Source organism: Trachypithecus francoisi, unplaced genomic scaffold (assembly GCF_009764315.1).
Source record: "Trachypithecus francoisi isolate TF-2019V2 unplaced genomic scaffold, Tfra_2.0 Lachesis_group16, whole genome shotgun sequence".
Taxonomy (NCBI): domain Eukaryota; kingdom Metazoa; phylum Chordata; class Mammalia; order Primates; family Cercopithecidae; genus Trachypithecus; species Trachypithecus francoisi.
The window spans coordinates 4,946,041-4,967,761 of NW_022681461.1; the positions used below are offsets into that span (position 1 = coordinate 4,946,041).

The 21,721-nt window shown below is 49.4% G+C and overlaps 1 protein-coding gene across 2 annotated transcripts in view; it reads left to right on the forward strand.

The window, feature by feature from the left end:
• Positions 1-21,721, forward strand: part of IPPK (inositol-pentakisphosphate 2-kinase) — a 62,124-nt gene that overhangs the window by 19,469 nt on the left and 20,934 nt on the right. For both annotated transcript variants that reach the window (XM_033236775.1, XM_033236776.1), the window contains exons 5-11: positions 1,953-2,074; positions 3,361-3,450; positions 9,288-9,346; positions 11,309-11,381; positions 13,782-14,061; positions 17,032-17,182; positions 17,848-17,950. In XM_033236775.1, coding sequence (XP_033092666.1) covers positions 1,953-2,074; positions 3,361-3,450; positions 9,288-9,346; positions 11,309-11,381; positions 13,782-14,061; positions 17,032-17,182; positions 17,848-17,950 — 878 coding nt within the window. The remainder of the gene's footprint in view (positions 1-1,952; positions 2,075-3,360; positions 3,451-9,287; positions 9,347-11,308; positions 11,382-13,781; positions 14,062-17,031; positions 17,183-17,847; positions 17,951-21,721) is intronic.

The window sequence follows — 21,721 nt, forward strand, 5'->3', positions numbered from 1 at the left end:
AGCCAGAGTCTAGGCTAGGTCCATGTCCTTCTGAGGAACAGGGAATCTAGGGGCCTTCTGTGGCATCACCTTCCCCATCCTCATGCTGTCCTTCCCCAGTCCCCTCCCATCCCTTAGTCTCTCCCTTTCTCCTCCATCCCCACCCACTCCCTTTTCTGCACTTGCTAATGGCCTTAGGGACAGGAACCAGGTCAAAGGTTATGTTTCAATCAGTGATCAAAGAGATACATTTCATGAGTTGAGGGTGGAAATGCCTCTGCCTGGAGCACAGCCAGGCAATGAGGGTGTGGAATTGGCCAGTATAAGATTTTCTCCTGATTTGATTTGGAAAATGGAAGCAAACCATTCTCTGGGTGTGCAGTTTCTGGCTGGAGCAGGGAGGAATGGGCTGCACGCGGCAGGAAAGGCTGGGAGGCGGGAAGGCCGCAGGACAGTGGCTCCAGTTCTTCCTCTCGCGGAATGCGGTCTGAGCCCGGCTCCAGGGTGCTCTGCTCTCAGCCTGCCATTTCATAACAACCATGGGAGGTTTATCATGCCAGTGATAAGAACCAGACTTGGAGTAAGGCTCATTATGTTAAAGGAGGAAAGCCTGTCCCTGGGGTGCCTGGAGCCCAGGCTTGTTTGGTTCTGTCCACACTACGGCTTCCAGCAGATGTGGTGCTGGGGAAATATTGGAGCACTGGGGACTGGGAAGGGCCTAGATGTGAAAGAAGGTGGAGCCTGCAGCCCCGTCCTCTTCAAGTTCCTGGGCTAAGGGTGTTGTGGAATTAGGGGACCACCCCCAAGACCACCCTCAGGATTGATAATATGCTAGAAGGACCAACAGAACTCACTGTTTTACTCATGGTTATGGTTTATTACAGGAAAAGGATGAAGATGGAACCAGCCAAGGGGAGAGGTGCAGGGGTGGGGTCCGGGAGAGACCTGGCATGAGCCCCTGGGTCCTCTCCCCAGGCGTGGTGTGGGCAGTGTTCACTCTCCCATCGACTACGTGTGACACACTCGTGGAGTGTGCCCACCAGGAAGCCCACCAGGCTGGTGTCCAGAGCTTTCATTGGGGCTCAGGCACATCGATATGGCGGACCATCCATGTGGCCGACTGCAGTCTCCAGCCCCTCCAGAGCTTCAACCGATACCACAAGGCCTGAAGCTACCCCCTACATAAACCACGTTGTTTTCTCGTTTTTTTTTTTTTTGAGATGGAGTCTTAACTCCGTCGCCAGGCTGGAGTGCAGTGGTGCGCGATCTGGGCTCACTGCAACCCCCTCTGCCTCTCTAGTTCAAGCGATTCTCCTGCCTCAGCCTCCTGAGTAGCTGGGACTACAGGCGCCTGCCACCACGCCCAGTTAATTTTTTGTATTTTTAGTAAAGACAGGGTTTCACTATGTTGGCCAGGATGGTCTCGATCTCTTGACCTCATGATTCCCCACCTTGGCCTCCCAAAGTGTTGGGATTACAGGCGTGAGCCACCGTTCCCGCCTTTTTTTTTTTCTTTCTTTTTTGAGACAGAGTCTCGCTCTATTGCCCAGGCTGGAGTGCAGTGGCACGATCTCGGCTCACCACAACCTCCGTCTCCAGGGTTCAAGCAATTCTGCTTCAGCCTCCCAAGTAGCTGCTACTATAGGCACATGCCACCATGCCCGGCTAATTTTTGTATTTTTAGTAGAGATGGGGTTTCACTATGTTGGCCAGGCTGGTCTTGAACTCCTGACCTTGTGATCCACCTGTCTCGGCCTCCCAAAGTGCTGGGATAACAGGTGTGAGCCACCGTGCCTGGCCTTAACCATGTTGTTACTCTTTGTGTCTCACAATCTCCAGGGAAACATGAGGTTTTCATCAGGCACAGAGATGCCCCCTGGAACCAGGGACAAGGTGGGGCGTGTTTTGGGCAGGGATCATCTCATCTCTCTCTCACTGACCTTGCTCTGTATGACCCTTGCTCTGTTTTCCAGAGTCTCGCTGTGACAAGGACCTGGACACACTCAGTGGTTACGCTATGTGCCTTCCCAATTTAACCAGACTTCAAACCTACCGCTTTGTAGAGCACCGGCCCATTCTGTGTGTAGAGATTAAGGTGACCTGTCGAGGGGCAGATGGTGTGGGTAAGGGGGAAAGATCAGTCCTGGACAGTGAGTCCGAGAGTCTTGTGCCTTGGGTTCCAGTTCCCACTGAAGTGAGTGGTAGGCACTCTTGGCTTCTGGAAACTCCACTTGCTTCTCTCCTTCCACAGCCCCCACCTGCATTCTGGTTCCTACCATGGCTTCCAGACCCCAGGTTTAGGCTCATTCCTGGTAGTTCATGACAGAAGACCTCACCCACCCTGCATGCCTGGGCTAAAACAAGCCCTGGTTGAGGGTCACCAGAGGGAAGCGTGTTGGGTACCCCCACCTCGTTTTGCTCAGAGGGCACAGCTTGCCAGGGTCCCCTGGGGCCTTCCTCTGTGCCCCTCCCTGCTGGCCATGCGTGCTTGGTACTTGGCTGCTGTTTGCTGTGCTGCAGGAGCCCCATCTGCAGGTTGCCTTCTAGACTGGGGAGCTCCCCGTGTCCTGCTCAGGACGGATTTTTCTGGAGGCACAAAGGCCAGTGTGACCCTCAGAGGCACTGGTGTGTCATGGCCAGGAGTCCTGAAATTCTGTGGTGCCAGGCAGTGGGGGCTCCTTGGGCCAGGGGCTCCCTTGCTTCAGCTCTCTGCTGCCCACGTCAGGGGTGGCTGTCAGAGTCTCTCAGGAAGCTGCCGCACACGCCCCTCCTCCAACTCTAAGGCAGTGATTTCTGGGTCACGCTCCTGGCCTGAGCTCATGCCTCCTGATCCTCCTCACTCGTGGGTGGATGTTCTGCTTCCCCAGCCACCATCTCCAGTGCCCAAGGCTCGGCGCAGGCCTGGGTGTCGTGTATGCTCAGAGGCTGCAGCTTTTAGAGGGCATGGGGCTTCCTTGACCTTCTGGGAGCCTAGCAACTATCAGATGGGCCCCTGTCGGGCCATGTGCTAGTGTCAGTGGGAACAATGGTTCTACTTCTTGGAGCTGGGAGTCCTGGGTCCATCTCTTCTAGAGTCTTGTAGTGACTTTCTTGAATAAAAGCACAAAGCTACTGTGTGTTGTGCTTGTGTTGAGCTAGTGTAGAGGCGCCGCTGACCCTCCCCAGTGAGAGTTCCGGCCGTGGGTCCTCTAGCAGAGACATTTGTGTGATCTGATGCAGGAAGTGTTGTTCCCACTGGGAGGTGCAAATGAAAACAGCTTCTGGGGCCATTGATGCGTAATTATCTTGCTGCACTCATTATCTTGTAGTCAGTGATACGTCTATTTAGAGGTACGTGATTTCTTCCTAAATGTTTTTCCTCCTTATTTATTTATTTTACAGCCAAAATGTGGGTTTATTCCTTTCTCGAGTGATGTCACGCATGAGATGAAGCATAAGATCTGTCGTTACTGCATGCACCAGCACCTCAAGGTGAGGAGAGCCAACGCCCAGCCGTGGGCTACTCTAGCTGCATGCTGGGGATCTGGGCTGAGGCAAGGGCACACACGGTTTTCAGAAGAGTAAAAGAAAATGCGGATATTTTTAGTTGACATTTTATTTCACAAAGTGATTCATATTCACCTTTTTTATTTTTTAAATTTAGAGACAGGGTCTCTGTCACCCTGTCAGGCAGGAGTGCAGTGATGGAATCATATGCGCTGCAGCCTCCACCTCCTGGACTCAAGCGGTCCACCTGCCCTGGCCTCCCAAAGTGCTGCTGTGAGCCACTGCGCCCGGCCTGTGTTCGCCAGACTTACTCTTTTTAAAATGTATAATTCAGTGGTTTTAGTCTCTTCACAAGGTCGTGCAGTCATCACTTCTATCTAGTTCCTGACATTTTTATCACTTCAAAGCCAGGTGTCTTCCTCTTTCTGTATTAATCTGGCGTATTACATTGGTTTTCGCATGTTGGACCAACCTTGCATTTCTGGTATAAATCCCACTTGCTCGTGGTGTATAATACTTTTATATGCTGCTGAATTCAGTTTGCTAGTTTTTTGCTGAGGGTTTTTGAATGATAAGGGATGTTGGTGTGTAGTTTTCTAGTGATATCTTCTCTGACTTTGGTACTAGTGTAATAACTGGCTTCATGGAATGAGTTAGGAATTGTTTTTTTTTCACTCTCCAGTTTTTTGAAAGAGTTTCAGTATTGGTATTGATTCTTCTTGAAATGTTTGGTAGAATTCACTAGTGAAGGCATTTTGTCCTGGGATTTTCTTTGTTAGAAGATTTTTGATTACTGATTCAGTCTCTTGTTACCAATCTGTTGAGATTCTCTATTTCTTGAGTGGGTTTTTTGGTAATTGTGTGTTACTAGGAATTTGTCCATTTCCATCTAATTTGTTGGCATACAGGTCAGTAGTAGTGTCCCCTTCTTCATATCTGAATTTAGTAATTTGGTTTCTGTCTTTCCTTGGTCTAGCCAAAGGATTGTGTCATATTTGTTGATCTTTTCAAAGAAACCACTTTTGGTTTTGTTCATTTTTCTGCTCCCTCTCCCCCATGTTGTATTTCATTTGTCTTCACTTTAATCTTTACTGTTTCCTTCCCTGTGCTTGGATTGGGCTTAGTGTGTTATTCTTTTTCTAGCTTGATTTATTTATTTATTTATTTATTTATTTATTTTTGAGATGGAGTTTCGCTGTGTCACCCAGGCTGGAGTGCAGTGAGTATCTGGGACTACAGGTGCCCGCCACCATGCCTGGCTAACTTTTTGTATTTTTAGTAGAGATGGGGTTTCACCGTGTTAGCCAGGATGGTCTTGATCTCCTGACCTCGTGATCCGCCCGTCTTGGCCTCCCAGAGTGCTGGGATTACAGGCGTAAGCCACTGTGCCTGGCCTCTAGCTTTTTATTGTAGAAAGTTAGGTTATTCATTTAAGATCATTATTTTAATAAATCTTTAACTGCTTTCTCTTCATCCTATAAATTTTGGTATGTTGTGTTTTCATTTTATCTTAATTCATTCTCTGATTTCTCTTTTGCTTTCTTCTTTGACCCATTGATAATTAGGAGTGTTTACTTTTTACATATTTGTGAGTCAAATTTCCTTTTGTTACTGATTTCTAGTTTCATTTCACTATGTTTGGAGAATATTGTTTGCACAATTTCACTCTTAAAATGTATTGAAACTTGTTTGGTGGTTTAACATAAGGTTCTTCCTCAAGGCTGTTCCATGTTTGCTTGGACAGAGTGTGTAACCTGCTGTTGCTGGGTGGAGTTTTCTATAGATGTGTTAGGTCTGGTTGGTTCATAGTGTTGTTCAAGCCTTCATTCTTGTTGATTTTCTGTCTCGTTGCTCTGAGTGTTACTTTAACATAATAACCTCAACAGTCTAGTTCAGGTTCATACCAACTCCATTTCAATCATAGACAAAAGCTTTGCTTCCTCTAAAGCCTTGCTCCCTCCCCCAACCTTTGTGCTGTTATTGAGATACAAATTAGATATTTCTACATCATGTTCTGGTTGATACAGATTTGTAATTATTACCTTATGCAGTTGTCTCTTAAATTATATAGAGAAACAAGAATTACAAAATGTGTTTATACCTTCTTTTATATTTGCCTAGGTAGTTACCTTTACAGATGCTCTTTATTTCTTCCTGTGGATTTAAGTTACTGTCTAGTATCCTTTATTTCAGCTGAAAGGACCCCCTTTAGTAATTCTTGTAAGATACGTTTGCTAGCAACAAATTCTTTTAGTTACAGTTTATTTGTGCAATGTCTTAATTTCTCCTTCATTTTCAAAGGATAGTCTTGGGAGATCTAGAATTCTTGGATGGCAGTCTTTCTTTTAGCACTGAGGATATGTCATGATCCTGCCTCCTCCTGGCCTGCCTGGTTTCTAATGAGGAATCAGCTGTTAATCTTAGGGAAGATGCTTTGTATGGATGAGCCACTTCTCCCTTTCTGCTTTTTTTTTTTTTTTTTTTTGAGACGGAGTCTCACTCTGTCGCCCAGGCTAGAGTGCAGTGGCCGGATCTCAGCTCACTGCAAGCTCCACCTCCTGGGTTCACGCCATTCTCCTGCCTCAGCCTCCCGAGTAGCTGGGACTACAGGCGCCTGCCACCTCGCCCGGCTAGTTTTTTGTATTTTTTAGTAGAGACGGGGTTTCACAGTGTTAGCTAGGATGGTCTCGATCTCCTGACCTCGTGATCCACCCGTCTCGGCCTCCCAAAGTGCTGGGATTACAGGCTTGAGCCACCGCGCCCGGCCTCCCTTTCTGCTTTTTAAGATTCTCTCTTTGTCTTTGTCCTGTGACAGTTTGATTCTGGTGTGTCTAGCTGTAGATCTCTTGGTCTTTATCCTAAAATTCAACCATTTTCTCTTCTGCCTACTCAAGTCTGTTCTTGAGCCCCTCTAGTTACTTTTTCATTTTAGTTACTGTACTTTTCAACTAAAGAATTTCTTTCTTTTTTTTCTTTTTAGACAGGCTCTTGCTCTGTCACCCAGAGTGGACTGCAGTGGCATGAACATGACTCACTGCAGCCTTGACCCCTGAACTCAAGCCATCTTCCTGCCTCAGCCCCCACCGACCTGGGACTACAGGCACACCCCACCATATCCAGCTAGTTTTTGAATTTTTTGTAGGACAGGGTTTCACCATGTTGCCCAGGCTGATCTCGAACGCCTCAGCTCGGGCAGTGTGTCTACCTCGGCCTCCCAAAATGCTGGGATTATAGGTGTGAGCCACCATGCCCGGCCAGAGTTTCTTTTTGATTCCTTTTTATAATTTCTACCTCTCTATTGATATTCTCTATTTGTTGAGACGTTGTTCTCTTTGTTCCTTTTAGTTCTTTTTCCCTAGTTTCCTTTAGCTCTAAGTGTATTTAAAATAGTTGATTGAAGTCTTTGTCTAGTAAGTCCAGTGTCTGGGCTTCCTCAGGGGCAACCTAGTGATTGTCTTTTTTCTTGTATATGGGCAGTACTTTCTTGTTTCTTTGCGTTTTTTGTGATGATGGGTTGAAAGTGGGCATTTGAAATAATATGATGTGGCCCCTCTGAAATTAGATTCTACTCCCTCTCCAGGATTTTTTATTGCTGCTTCGTGTAGTTGTTACTGTTTGTTTAGGGACTTCTCTGTGCTAATTTTGTGAAGTCTGTATTCTTTGTCATATGTGGCCAGTAAAGTCTGCTCAGTTAGCTTAGTGGGCAGTTAGTGGGTCGATAGATGTTTTCTTAAATGGCAGGCATTCCAGAATGAGTAAGTCTCCTAGTCTTTGCTGAGGGGCTCTGTTTGTGTCTTGGGGCCCACTCAGTACTCGCTAGGGTGTTTGATAACTTTGCCTCTGCCCTTCACTTCCATGGAGCCTCAGATCAGCTCAAGTGAGAGCTTAGGGCTTTCTCAGTTCTTTTCTGACTCTCTGCATGACTTTCTGGATTCCTAGGTGTATGTTGGAGCTTTCAGAGTCTCTGTGTACATCTTGTTACTCAGCTTTTTCTTTTTGGCTTTAGTTAGCTTATTGTTTGCCCTTTTATTCACCTTCCAAGGAAACCATGAAGTTAAACAATGGCCTCTCAATGTTTTCGACAAATGCCGGCGGTTAAAAGGCCTCCTGCACGGGTGAGTTCTGAGCCAGGTCAGTGAAGACAGCCTTGCAAGTGTGATCTTTCTGGGAATCCAGAGACAGGTCAAATAGTGATTGTCCGAGAAGAAGCCTTTGGAGATGTCCTGCCCTCGTCTGCGCCCTCTGTGGCGGTTGGGCAGCTGCTTTTCACTGTGATTGCGCCTCTCGGTTTTCAAGGTTCTCTTGGAGCTAGAGATACGGGGATGGGAATAGGGCCTTTAAAGTGCCAACAAGCTCACTGATCTTGCTTAGATTTAGCTGTTTTTCTTGAATAAATGCGTCCTGGATTGTTGCAAGTCTATGGTCCATTTCCAGAGTTCAATAATTTTTGATTCTGACAATTCTTTTTAAACCGGTTTTCTGATTGCCTTTACAGAGGAGAGAATTTCTGGAGGTCATTGCTCCACTATTTCACCACCATCACCCTTTCTTTTCTTTGTGGTGTGATTACTATCTGAGCTCTTAGGGGAAAGACAGTCTGTGAGCCATGCCTCTTAGGATGTGGTTTTCATGATCACCGTATGTGACATGTTTAAGAAATACTTTTTACTATAAAGCACTACTTGCTCATATAACTGGTAACATATGACATGGCATGAATTGGATTACCTGCCTTCCCAGGTAACTCATATTGTCAGATATATTTGCTTATCTTTCCAGACTTCTTCCTGTGCCCACAAAAATATGCATGTAAATCAGGTGGAAATGAAGTGCTGTCTCTCCACATGTTCTAATGTTTACATGCCTGTGCGTGCACACACACACTCTTACAAAGCAAAAATGGGATCATGCCATAGGCACTTTCTCTGATTGCTTTTTTCACTTAATCCTTGAGAATTGTGATATATTCTTTAGGGCTTTTGCAATGCATATTTGGATATATGCATGGATATTTGCACATAAGCTTTTTTTTTTTTTTTTTAAAGCAAAATTGATGTTACACTGTATCCATTGTTCTGCCAGTTGTTTTTTTCCTTTGAATAAATTTTGGTGACTTTTAACTCTACCTCTTTCTGGTAATGGCTGCATATCATTTATGCATTTCTTCATTCAGTGAATTGCTTGCTGTGTGCTGGCCCCACTAGTGGATGGACTGTGATTTATTTAGTCATTTCCCTACTGATGAGTGTCTCTCTTGGTTTCAGGGTTTGCTGTTGGCAGTAAGGCTGCAGTGGACATTCTTGTCTCTGTACCTTTTTGCCCTATGCTAGTTCTTCTAGGTTCCTTGTAGATTTGCTGAGTCAGGGAACATAAACATTTTAAAGTTTGGTGGATACCAGCAAGTTGCCTTTCAAAATGTTATGCCAACTTATCTTCCTACTGGCAACATGAAATTTCTTGTTAAGGACACCTTCCCTGTTACTGGATATTATAACTTCTAAAGGTTTGTTACCGTCATTACCAAAATGTAGCCATGTAATTTGAAGGTGTTTGCCGCTGTCTTCCCTGCTCCTGTGAAGGGCTGCCCTGGGGGCCATGCCACATCACATCTCACAGATGGGGCCAAGGTTTCCTTGAATGGAAGTCAAGTGGCTCCCTCCCCCACTTAGCGATGTGCACCTGCAAAGGTGGTGGCACCTTTTCCGGAGTAAGGCTGCAGCTTGTCTTCATTGTCTTCATCATTGATGCTGTTCTGTGTTCAGTTGGCACAGTGCAGTCACCAGCGCCAGTCACCTCATGCCCTCCTGTTGGTGTTTTCACAGGTAGCCACTGGGAAGTGGAGGCAGATCAGCAGATACTGTCCCCTTGATCTCTACTCAGGGTAAGAGAATGCTTCTCCTTTGCCCCCTTGTGTCACGTTCCCTGGAGGTGAGTGGGGCGGGGGCCAGTGTCTGGTGGGGGGGTGTTTCATGAGGTAGGAAGCGGGGGAGGGCCACGTTCTGTCTTCAGGGCTCTCTTTTGCCATCAGCGCTGTAGACACTTGGGGCTTTGTGCTCCGCGCCTTGTCTGTGTGCTCACAGTTTGAGATGCTTGCTCACTTGTGGTTGTTCCCTCATCCGAGTTGCGACCAGATTTGTCTTCTACTTATATCAGAAATCAACTGGTGCTCAGCCTTGACCTCCACCGTCTGGGCCTTCATAGTTTGATTGTTTGTACCTTGGATCTCTCCCTCCTCTGTGGATATTAAAAAGTCTGCTGCTGTGGTGGCCATTTCTGCCCTGGCAAGGCCTGCTTGCAGCCTCCGACCAGGTGCCTGGGCTCTGCTCCCCACTTGGCGCTGCCTCCACGCTCCCCAGCCTTCAGAGCTTTGCTGTGCATCCCGCACACTACTTTCCTGGGTCAGCTCAGAGTCTGGTCCTGCCAGAGGTCAGGAAGGCGGTCAGGAAGGCGGTAGTGGCTGGGAGCTGGGGAAGGTCAGTCCGCAGTGGGGCCTGGGGGCCTGGCGAGCAGGCCCTGGGGCCGAAGGGGCAGCAGAGGGAGCAGGCAGGGCTGAGGGTGGGAGCAGGTGGAGGGAGGTGGGACCTGGGACTCATGGCAGTGCCCTGCCCCGACTCAGGCACCCCCCGTCACACTGCCAGGAGAGAGTCCTTGGCCACAGGGCGATGTAGATTTGTGAGCCTTTGCTGTCCTTTTTGATCAGCACAGCTCCTCTTTCCAATCTCCTTTCCCTCCCTGGGACCCCTGTTACTGCAGAGCTGTTCTGGTGAGTCTGGTTTTTCTTACTCCGCTGCGTGAGTTTCTTTCCTCTTTCCTCCCCTGCTGCCCTCCAACCATTCATTTTGTGCCCCTGCCTTTGTCAGTGCTCAGCACTGCCTCTGAGTGCGCTCCTGGTCGCCATGTCAGTGCTTTTGGTTAGATGCCCTTGCAAACTTCCTGGAACAAAGATTGAACACAGAGTTGTCTTTGGAAGTTAAAAAGTTCACAAACATTGGGAATGCTCGTTCAGAAGGTGGCACCAACACCGCTCGCTCCAAGGCTTCAGCGAGGCTGGCGGTGCGCTCACCTGTGGGTCCCATGTGGATTTCCCTGTGCACCTAAAGGCTGTGAATTGTGAAGCATTCAGTAATAAAGGTTCATTGTTGAGAATTTATTAATGTGTCAGAACATAAGTAGGGAACCCTCCCTGGAATGTTGTAGAATGCAGGCTTTTAGGAGTCAGCTAGAGAGTGCGTGGATACTGGGAGCCTTTCTGAATGCGTGCTCGTGGGCTGTCCCCACTGGCAGTGTCAGGCTTGCGTGCTTGCATGGGCAGCTTGGCCTCCAGAGGTTCCCCTGTGGGGGTTGGGGAGGAGGCCAGCCTTGCAGCTCCTCACTTGCAGGGCGACAGCTCCCTGGGACTCTAGCCTCTCCCTGGCTCCCGGCACTCCCTTCATGGCCCGTCACAGGTCTCCTGCCACCCCTGAGCCTTTGGAAGTTGCGGCAGGAGGAACAAGGGAGGCAGAGCAGCCCGTAACCCCTCTCGGGTGGGGCTGTGATGCGGCTGGTGGGGTTCCCACTCCCGTGCCTCAGTTGGGTCCCTCACATCTCCCGAAGGCCTGGGGTCAGGGCCAACCCCGACATCTCTAGTGAGCGCGTGTCAGGCTGTGGAGCTGTGTCTGTGACTGTCCGGGGAGGGAGCCCATGGTGGGGAGAATGTCACTGTTTGGACCCGGCTGGACCCTGGGTTTCCCAGTGGCCCCTAGGAAAATAACCTGGCATGTCCTCTGAGCCACCAGCAGGTGTGTGTGCAGGGACAGGTCGGTTCCAGCTGCTTTTAAAGCATGTTAACACTTTTCCCTTTTAGAAACAAACAGAGAATGCACTTTGCCTTGAAGAGTTTGCTGCAGGAGGCACAAAACAACTTGAAGATATTTAAGGTAAGAGCTGCTTTGATTCTACGGTGGTTTCAGGGTGGGGCCGGCGAAGGTTCAAGTGACCTCACAGATGAGGGTGTTGGGCTGGGCTGCACGTCGTGTGTGTTGGACATCCCCTTTGGGGTCCTCATACCCCGACTGGTTCCCCCATCACCTTGGACCTTCCAGTTCCAGACCTGTCTTTCCCTGACCTTTTTCTGAGCACGATTCCACAAGCACAGCATCTGAGTGACCCTAGGTTGTCCATGACCCTGCGGTGCTTGACCAAAGCCCCAGCAATTGCGGGGTGGGCCTTGGTCTCCCCTGATGAGCAGATGGGTGAGCCGTGGGTGAGGATGACTCTGGCACTACCTGGGCTGGCGTCACCTGGCCTGCTGCTGGCAGTGGTGTCCAAGGGAGAGGAGGTGGGGGTGGGGCCAGGCAGGATTGGGGCATCTGCAGAGGAGAGGCTGTTGGGGAGAGAGGGGGTGCGATGTAGGGTAGCAGGCCTGGGTGGCAGTCAGAGTGCCGTCCCATGTTGGACATGTGTCCTCTGGGGTCCCCCTTGTCATCACCTCAGTCCCAGTTGTAGCCTCATGATCACACATAAGTGACACCTGGGGACAGAGTCCTGGGCTCCCTGTAGGAGCTGACAGCCATCGCAGGTGGATCCTTCAGAGGAGGCAGGGCTATTGAGCGTGGCCCTGTCTGCTTCCTATGTGCCGTGGTCTGGATGAGGTGACTGGTGAGCCGGAAGCCCTGGCCCCTCTCCTTGCTGCTGCCTGTGGCTGGTGTCCTGCTGCCTGGCTGGCTGCTCTCAGTGGTGGGCAAGTGGGGCCTGCTCTTGACCTGCCTCCCCAGGTCTTGGTTAGAAACCCATTGTGCTGGCTGCTGGGCAAGTGAATCGGCTTCATTCCCTGTCTGCCTCCACCTTCCCAAATCCAGGAAAGGATGACATGTTTCACAGGTAGCTTTTATTTCGTGTTTATATAATTTATTTTTGTAAACTCGATATTTAAACCCTGAAGATACATTCTGTTTCATCAAGGATTTGTTTGAAGCCTATCATAAGGCTGGCATGTTATCCCAAGTGGACCCTTTTCTGACCCCATCTGACCTGCACCTAAGGTCTCTGGAACTCTGGCTGTCTGCTGCTTCTGTTTAAATCAGCATGGAAAAGTCCCGAGGATTAGGATTGTTTCAAAAGAGTTGAAAAGGGGATGGATTAAGAGAAGGGATGCAGAATGATTCAAGATAACACGTCACGCCGCCAAGGCATGTTACCTACTGTGCGTTTCATCAGCTCTCCCGCCGATCTCGTCCAGTTCAGTATTAAAAGCCAGCAAGGCAGAAAACCCTGAAAGCTCTGAAGTTCCAGGTGTGGGCCAGGTGCGGTGGCTCACACCTGTAATCCCAGCATTTTGGGAGACTGAGGTAGATGGATTGCTGAGGCCAGAAGTTCAAGACCAGCCTGGGTAACATAGCAAAACCCTGTCTCTACAAAAAAATAAAAAAATGAGCTGGGCGTGGTGGTTTGCACCTGTGTTCCCAGCTACTTAGGAGCCTGAGGTGACAGGATTACTTGAGCCTGGGAGTTGAAGGCTGTAGTGAGCTTTGATTGCTCCACTGCACTCTAGCCTGGGCAACAGGGTGAGACCTTGTCTCAGAAACATTAAAAAATTGTTTTAAAAATAAATACATAAATAAGGTTTAAAGAGTTGGTACTTTCCTGGGGTTGGCCACTGTCAGGGGCCTTTCTCCTGGGCACCACCCAGGCCCCAGGAGTCGTGTGCTGACTCCCCCGGGCATGGCAGCAGATGTCCCTGCCTGTGCCCTGGGGACGTGTGAATCTGAATGTTGATGATGTTGTAAGGAGTTTCTTCGCTGGGCTTGATTTAAGCCAGCAAATGCCAGCAGCTTCTCCCACCATCTGGCTCAGCTGTACCACCCAGCACTGGGGTCACTCTGGGCGTGGCCTGAACCCCAGGACACACTCGTTTGCGGTGCTGGTGCTGACTGCTGTCCTCATGTTTGTCTGCTCAGGGCCAGAGCCAAGGCCCTCAGGTTCTTGAGTAACTGGGCTGGTGGCTTTGGGAGTTTGTCACTTGTGAGCATTTGCTCTCGGCTTCTGAAGGTACTGTGGATCATTGTCTGGGGGGCGGTGGTCAGGCCAGGGCACTGCTCTTTAGTGTTTGAAACTTACCTTCCTTTTCATGTCTTGAGGTTTGGTGCTTGGTTGATAGCACAGCCTGTGAGGGTGGATTTCCCTGGAGGAGCCAGAGTGTGCAGTGGCCCCAGATTGGGTCGACAGCGTCAGGGCCCTTGGCTTTTACCCGCTGCCTGGCCTGCTGGTGGTGGGGACTGAGTTCTTTTCCTACAAGCTTGGTGGTTTGACGTTTCCCTCTCTCTTTTCCCTGCCTGAAGAATGGTGAGCTGATTTATGGCTGCAAAGATGCCCGGAGCCCCGTGACTGACTGGAGTGAGCTTGCACACCACCTGAAGCCGTTCTTCTTCCCTTCCAACGGCCTGGCCAGCGGGCCCCACTGCACAAGGGCTGTGATCAGGGAGCTGGTGCACGTGATCACACGGGTGCTGCTGAGCGGCTCGGACAAGGGCCGGGCAGGCTCCCTGAGAGCGGGGCTTGGGCCCCAAGGCCCGCGAGTCTGTGGAGCCAGCCCTTTCAGCAGGAGCCTTCGCTGCCAAGGTAGGGCCCAGCCTTCCCCAGGTAGGCGGTGGGGCTGCAGGGCCTTGGGACTCTGCAGTCCCCATGGGTGGCCAGGCGGTCAGTAAAGCCTCCTGGGGGATGCCACCTGGTTACACCAGGGCTCCCAGCACGGAGCTTTGCCGCCTCTCACCCCCAGATGCAGACTCCCTTTCTGCCTTTTATCTGTATCTGTAAATAGCAGGACACATTTGGGCTGTAGGATTTCCCCCTGGAATATCATCCGTATGTTGTGGCCCTCTCTGGTTTGTTGAATGTTTTCAACCATGTTATCTATCCTGTTGGAGCCTCATTGCAACCCTGGGGACAGGTTTTTCTTGGCTTGTTCCTTAGATGGGGAGAATTGAGGCACAGACATCCTTCAGGGCTGGGTCCTACCACAGTGAGGTGTCTTCACAAGTCTGGGGTGAAGACACAGACCCGTGGGGACTTTGGACTGCAGGACACCTTCCTTGCAGACAGGAGCCGGGCCCTGGCCGCTGCTGCGTGTCCTGACATCTCATGAGCTGACCCTGCCTGTGATTCTTGGCAGCCCGTGGAGACCCCATGGTCTCTGGGAGCCTGAGATGGTTTGAAGACAGCAGTCCTGCTTGTGTGCAACCAGAAACCCACCCACACCCTAAGCCCTGCCTTCTTTTCTGCTATCTCTGCCAGTTTTTTCTTTTGTTTATTCAAGACAGTATCTTACTCTGTTACCCAGGCCAGAGTGCAGTTGTGTGATCTCGGCTCACTGCAACCTCCGCCTCCTAGGTTCAGGCAATTCTCCTGCCTCAGCCTCCCAAGTACAGGTGCGCACTGTCACACCTAACGTTTGTATTTTTAGTAAAGACAGTTTCGCCTTATTGGCCAGGCTGGTCTCGAACTCCTGACCTCAAGCGATCCGCCTGCCTTGGACTCCCCAACTGCTGGGATTACAGGCATGAGCATGTAATAATAATTTTCTTATTACAAATGAACTTTGTGAGGTTTTTTTTTTCTTGTTATGAAAATGATTCCTGATCATTTCAGAAAATTTTGTTAAAATTATGCCTATAATCTGGACACATAACTGCTTTTAAGGAGGCAGACTGTGTCTGGAACGACAGATGGCACCAGTTGCTGAGGTGGTCTGGGGGCACCAACAGGAGGCGCCACAGCACCCCAGGGCTACAGACAGAAGGGAGTGGAGCTGGGCCCCAGCTGCTGGGATGTGCAGTTTAAAACAATAAGATCATACTCTACATGTCATTTTGTAACCTGACTTTCTTTACTTAATTAGCATAAATCTGTGTCTGTATCATCACATATATATGTTCTTTTATTATTATTATTTTTTTAAAGACAAGGTTCTGTTGCCCAGGCTGGAGTGCAGTGGTGTGAACTTGGCTCATTGCAACCTCCACCTCCTGGGCTCAAGTGATCCTCCTGCCTCAGCCTTCTGAGTAGCTGGGACTATAGACACGCACGACCACGTCTAGCTAATTTTTTTTTTTTTTGTAGAGAAGGGGTTTCTCCATGTTGCCCAGGCTGGTCTTAAACTCCTGGACTCGAGCAATCTGCCGGCCTTGGCCTCCCAGAGAGCTGGGATTAGAGGTGTAAGCCACGGCGCCTGGCGATCACATGCATTTTATTCAACTTTTATTGACCACGTATGGATCTGCTGTAATTTTAACACATCCCCTCTAGTTGGGCATGTGAGCTTTTACTCCCGTTCTCCTGCACAGTGGCATTTTCGTGTCGGGTCCTGCTGACACCTGCAGGTGACTACAGTTTCCCCTGCATGGACACCTTTCTTACTGGGTCTTTGCCTGTGGTTTGGTTCTTTGTGGGAGATGGTTGCTCCCTTCAGTGGGAGGAGACGATCTGGGACTTGGTACCTCCTAAGCTCACTTGGCACCCTGTACAGCACAGGTGCCAAACAACTGTGAGCGGCAAGTGGAGTTTTGTTTCTGCCTCTGTCCTACGATATAACAGGTCTTTGTCAGTGGCTTTGACCCCTGTCTGTGGCTCTGTGTGGCTAGTTCTGAGCTTGCGCCTGTCGCCAGCCCAGGTCTTACCTGCCTCTCACTGTGGGCTCGTGGCTCTGGACTCTGCAGACAGTGTCCTGGGGTTGTCCTCCTTTAGTGGCCTTGCAGATTTAGGATGCCAGCAGGATCTTTAGAAATTCCCTGCCTTGCAGTTGTGGTGGGTCAAGATCGTGCCACTGCACTCCAGGCTGGGCCAAAGAGAGTAAGACTGTGTCTCAAAAAAAAAAAAAAGAAAGAAATTTTGTGTCCTGACTTAAAATGAGGATTTTGTCTAAACTTAGATCATAGGCCAGGCGCGGTGGCTCAAGCCTGTAATCCCAGCACTTTGGGAGGCCGAGACGGGTGGATCACGAGGTCAGGAGATGGAGACCATCCTGGCTAACACGGTGAAACCCCGTCTCTACTAAAAAATACAAAAAACTAGCCGGGCGAGGTGGCGGGCACCTGTAGTCCCAGCTACTCAGGAGGCTGAGGCAGGAGAATGGCGTAAACCCAGGAGGCGGAGCTTGCAGTGAGCTGAGATCCGGCCACTGCACTCCAGCCTGGGTGACAGAGCGAGACTCCGTCTCAAAAAAAAAAAAAAAAAAAAAAAAACTTAGATCATAAAGTGACTTCCGGGGCTGTTGTGGTAGAATCTAAAAGACATTCTGAGAGTTGTGTTGGGAGAGGAGAGGCATGAGGCAGGACGTGTGCGTTTCTTGCTCTCTCCTTTGTGCTTGGCCTGGTGCATCCAGTGTGGTCCAGGCTCGCTCCAGCTCCAGCAGCTCTGTGAGGCGGGAGCGTCATCTCATCTGTCCTTAGCGCCAGTCCAGGGTCCAGTCCTTGCCTGTGGCGATGCCCGTGTGGTGGAGCCCAGGATGAGCCCTGTGGTCTGCGCCAGCCTGTGTCTCCCTCCACGTTCTTTGATAATCAACATGCTCTCGTTTTCCCCTGATGTTCTCGGTAGGAAAAAACACCCCAGAGCGCTCGGGGTTACCGAAGGGCTGTCTTCTGTACAAAACCCTCCAGGTGCAGATGTTGGACCTGCTGGACATCGAAGGCCTCTACCCTCTGTACAACCGGGTTGAGCGATACCTAGAAGAGTTTCCTGAGGAGAGGTGAGGTCGGGCGGTCCCCGTCTTGGGCAGCCCTGAGAGGAGACTGTGGGGGTGGGCAGGGTAAGAACGTGCCTCCCAGGGCACAGCTTCCCAGGAGGACGAAGCACGCCGGCCACTCCCCGCCCCAGTCCTCTGCTCCCCGGCACTCTGGAATGTAGCGCCTTGTGAAGGAGGAACAGGGTCACTTACCGCTTTCTGGAGAAGAAAGCTCCTCTGTGAGCCTGCTAATTCCAAACCCCAAGTTGGGGCCGAGCCTGCAGAGGGCAGTGTTGCTCCACGGCTGAGCAGCATCCTGCAGGCCCTTCTGTGTCAGCCAAGCCTCTGTCCTGGGCTTTCAGTGCCAGTCACTGGGGTCCACACCCGCGGTGTCCAGTCAGGGCCAGGATCCTCTTCCTTCCTCGCTGGAATTCACTTGTGTCTCTGACTCAGGATGCTACTTGTCATGAACAGGAGAAGGCTCAGCTTCCAGGCTCCCTGGTTCTGGGCTTGCTGAGTTCTGTTTCAAGTCTTGATGTTTCACATGAGGGAGATAGATCTGTTAGGTGTTTTTCAAAACAAAGCGTGTGATGGTTAGTGGTGCTGGGCTTTGTGGACTGGGTTAGCAGTTTAAGAAACAACCTCAGTGCGGCGTTGTCATCCTATTTTTATTGTGCTTTCTTCTTCAGAAAAACCTTACAAATAGATGGGCCTTATGATGAAGCATTTTACCAGAAGCTGCTTGACCTTTCCACCGAGGATGACGGGACAGTGGCCTTTGCGTTAACGAAGGTTGGCAGACCCATCCAAAAACTTGTTGTGTGATGTTTAGATACTTAGCACTAATTTTTTTTTTTTTTTCCATTACCTACCCCTGAGGTTTAAAGCAGAAAACCTGGGATATAAAAAAAGTGGCTGAAGTCTCTCCCAGATGAACCGGGGCAGCTGGTGGTACATTTAGGTTTTAAGGGGAATTTCCCTTGGTTGAATTCTGCCCTGGCCCGTTCCTGGTGCGATCAGGCCCCAGGGGCAGCCAATCTGCAACCCATCTGCATGCCTTCTCAGCAGCCCACAACAGGCTTTCTGCCAACCATCCCTTGTTGCAGGGCCCTCGCCAGGGCCCTGGGACCCCACCTGTGTCTCTGCCCTGCCCCTGGCTGGATGCAGGCAGCTTCTTTCCCTTAGAACCGAGGCCGAGGGACAGCCTGCAGGAGTCTCTTAGGGAAGAGGACTGGCCCTGCACTTCCTGGGTCTGTGAAATTCAGAGCTCCATGAGCTTGGATGGGAAAAAAATGGCACCTTCATTTTCACTAAGCTGTACCTGGAATTTAGCATTTCTTTCCATTACGAAGGTGGCAGTGAGCCTGTGGGTTCATCAGGACCCAGGACTTTGCCACTAAGAGAATAAAAAAACAGACTTTCCGTCTCACACTGTAGCTGCAGACACTTTGAGATGTGGTTTATTCATCACTGCATGAAATGTTACATATTAGTATGGAATACATTTGTTTTTAAAAATATTTTGGCTCAGCACTTTGGGAAGCTGAGGTGGGAGAATTACTTAAAACCAGAAGTTGGAAGCCAGCCTGGTTAACATAGTGAGACGCCCATCTCTGCAAAAGAAAAATACAAAAATTAGCTGGACATAGTGGCATGTGCTTAGAGTCCCAGCTACTTGGGAGACTGAGGTAGGAGGATGCAGTCAAGGCTGCAGGGAACTGTGATCATACTGTTGTGCTCCAGCCTGGGTGACAGAGCAAGCCCCTGTCTCAAAAAAAAAAAAAATATATATATATATATATATATATATTTTTTGGTATTTTACATTTTTGCCACCTGTATTTTATATTACATGTTTAAAAATGTTATCCTGGGCCGGGCGTGGTGGCTCACGCCTGTAATCCCAGCACTTTGGGAGGCCGAGGCGGGTAGATCATGGGGTCAGGAGATCGAGACCATCCTGGCTAACACAGGCAAACCCCGTCTCTACTAAAAATACCAAAAAATTAAGTGGGCGTGGTGGTGGGCGCCTGTAGTCCCAACTACTTGGGAGGCTGAGGCAGGAGAATCACTTGAACCTGGGAGGCAGAGGTTACAGTGAGCCGAGATTGCACCACTGCATTCTAGCCTGGGTGACAGAGCGAGACTCCATCTCAAAAAAACGTTATTCTGAGAGAGGCCCATAAGCTGTACTAGGCTGCCAAAGCCTTTACCGGCCAATAAGCAGTGAGGAAACCTGTTCTGGAGCGAGCTGGTGCTCCTCCCTCCGTGTGCGTGTGCTGCTGCCTGGAGCCCTGGGACCCACTTCCCCTGTCCCGTTGACTCACACTTGGGAAAGAGTCCTCAGTGCTTGCTTTAGTGGGCCTGCAGCTGTCAGTGCTTTGAGGAGGACTGAGGATGTCTGGTAGAGCCTCAGGGGAGCCTCTGACGCGAAGGGCCACAGGGATGTTAGCAGAGGCCCAGGGCAGAGTTGTCATCCTGGTGAGGGTTCCAAGTGAGAAGAAAGCAGGGCACCTGCCTCGCGCTGCCTGCCACTTGGATGCGTTGATTTAGGTATAAACAGCAGCATGGCGGGTTTTTTCCCAAGAGAAGAAACAGGACTTTATTTCTTTTTTTAAGTATTTCTGTATTTTTCAGTTTTCTACAAAATAAGTATGGTTTACTTTGTAATTTTACTTTAATCTTTTAACAAATGGCTAAAATGAAGGCATTGAAATAACACCAACAGGTGCAGAGAAACTGGATCTCTCATCTGTTGCTGATGGGGATGGAAAAGGACACAGTCACTCTGGAAAACAGTTTGGAAGTTTCCTACACACTAAACATGCAACCACCCTGTACTTGCGCTCCTGGGCACGTATCCCGGAGAAGTGAGGACTGACGCTCACCAAAAAACCTGTACGGAAATGTTCACAGCAGCTCTCTTTGTAACAGCTAAAAACTGGAAACCGCCCATGTTCTTTCCACGGTGACCTCCAGCGGGTCAGACAGACCGTGCATTCATACCACAGAACTCTGCTTAGCACCAAACAGGAACGGACTCTTGCTAAACAGCCCAGGTGGATCTCCAGGGGACTTTGTTGGTGACAAAAACCAATCCCCAGAGGTCACACTGAATGATTCTGTGTGTATAACATTCTTGAATGACAAACATGAGTGGTTGCCAGGGGTTGGCAAGGAGGAGCAAGGGAGGTGGATGTGGTTATGAAAGGTCAAACCAGGGGATCCTTGTGGTGACCAAACTGTTCTGTATGTTGACTGTGGTAGTGGTTGCGTGAACCTATGTGTGATCACACACACACTCACACAGACACACTTGCATATATGTAAAACCCGAGATACCTGAATAAGATTGTGGATTGTATCAGCACCAGTCACCTTGCTGTGATATTGTAGTTTTGCAAGATGCTACTTGTGGGAGAAACGTGGGTTGAGGTCTTTCCGTGCTGTCATAGAAGGGCCTGCTTTTTCTCTTGTAGGAAGTTAGCTTCTGTAATTGAACCTGAAGAGGGTAATTGTGAAGCTGAAGCTGGGGAGTAGGCTGAGGACATTCCTTCCTACACAAAAGTTCTTGCACTCATATTGTTTATCGGAATTGAACCCTGTAGGCTGGGCGCGGCAGTTTACGCCTGTAATCCCAACACTGTGGGGGGCTGAGGCAGGTGGATCAGTTGAGACCAGCTTGGTCAACATGGCAAAACTCTGTCTCTACTAAAAATACAAAAATTAGCCAGGCATGGTGATGCACGCCTGTAGTTCCAGCTACTCAGGAGGCTGAGGCAGAAGAGTTGCTTGAACCCGGGAGGCGGAGGCTGCAGTGAGCCAAGATTGCGCCACTGCACTCCAGCCTGGGCGACAGAGCAAGAGTCCATCTCAAAAAAAAAAAAAAATTGAACCGTGTACCTCTGAAGAAAAGAGGGAATATTGTCTTCATTTCAATGCTCAGGAGACCGAGCCCCCAATAACTCTTGCTTTTTGTCTGTTGTGTAGTATCTGGTAGCAGGGGTCAGCAGACATTTGTAATGTCTGGTCCCTGTTGCAGGTACCCGGCTTTGCCACTGTAGCTGAAAAGGATCCATGGAGAAAACATGAGTGGGACTGAGTTCCAGGAAAACAAAAACAGGAGGTGGTGGGCTGCATTTGGCCCCCAGCCCATAGTTTTCTGACCTCTGTGTACTTTTGCTTGTGAGTTTTTTTTATTTCATTTTTTGCTCTATGTGTTTGGAAGTTAGTCCTGTTTCCCTTTTTTGGTGTCTTGTCCAGTTTGATCCTGCATATTTAAAGTCTAATCAGTTACTTCATACTCCCAGTCCTCACACAATAGAAGGGCTTCAGTTGTCTCTCCAAACTTACGTGCAGTATTGTTTTGTATTCTGTTTGTCTTGGTGTTTTTTTTTTTTTTTTTAAGTCATAATTTAGGGTATTATTTTACACAGATTTTTTTTTTAGATTTATCCATGTGTTTTTCCCTATCACTAACATTCTTGGAGCTTAGATCTTTCTCCATTTTCCTTTTTTTCTGTAACTTTATTGAGATGTAATGTATATACTATACAGTTTACC